Here is a 489-nt window from a genome sequence, read left to right on the forward strand (position 1 = left end):
AGATGTTCTTTTCCTTTTTCCAAACCCTGGTAGATCGGCAAACACAGATAATGGTCGAGCTCAAGAATGACCTGCAAATTACAGGATCTCTCCACTCTGTCGATCAGTTTCTTAATATCAAGTTGAATAATGTCTCCGTCGCAGATCCTGGGAAGTGTCCTCATCTCGTAAGTCCAGTCTTCGGTGGAGTGCAAAGACGTGAAGGGCTCTCTGGTGTACGTACACCACCCAGTGTCCTCCAGGAGGAGGAGGAGGGTTCTTGATGGCTTTCATTGTACAGCAAAAACACGTCTCTCTCTTTGCTACATGTAATCTCCTTTCTAGAAAGACTGAGTTAAGGATTCCGTCCATGATAGAGCATAAGAAAGAGATGTACAAGAAGAAGGGGGGAGCCTTACACATGCAGATTAAAGAGACTGCGAAGCAGATGTACATACGAAGAAGAGGGACTGAATACTATAGCGTACATGTATCTATCTCTCTATCTAT

The 489-nt window shown here is 44.4% G+C and overlaps 1 protein-coding gene across 1 annotated transcript in view; it reads left to right on the forward strand.

Annotated features, from left to right (window-relative positions):
- CSUI_002997 (u6 snrna-associated sm-like protein) overlaps positions 1 to 489 on the forward strand; it is a 2,549-nt gene that overhangs the window by 1,375 nt on the left and 685 nt on the right. Inside the window, exon 2 of the mRNA XM_068063195.1 lies at positions 3 to 167. Within this exon, the coding sequence (XP_067924828.1) occupies positions 3 to 167 (165 nt within the window). The remainder of the gene's footprint in view (positions 1 to 2; positions 168 to 489) is intronic.

The sequence above is a fragment of the Cystoisospora suis genome, assembly GCF_002600585.1.
Source record: "Cystoisospora suis strain Wien I chromosome Unknown contig_1266, whole genome shotgun sequence".
Taxonomy (NCBI): Eukaryota; Apicomplexa; class Conoidasida; order Eucoccidiorida; family Sarcocystidae; genus Cystoisospora; species Cystoisospora suis.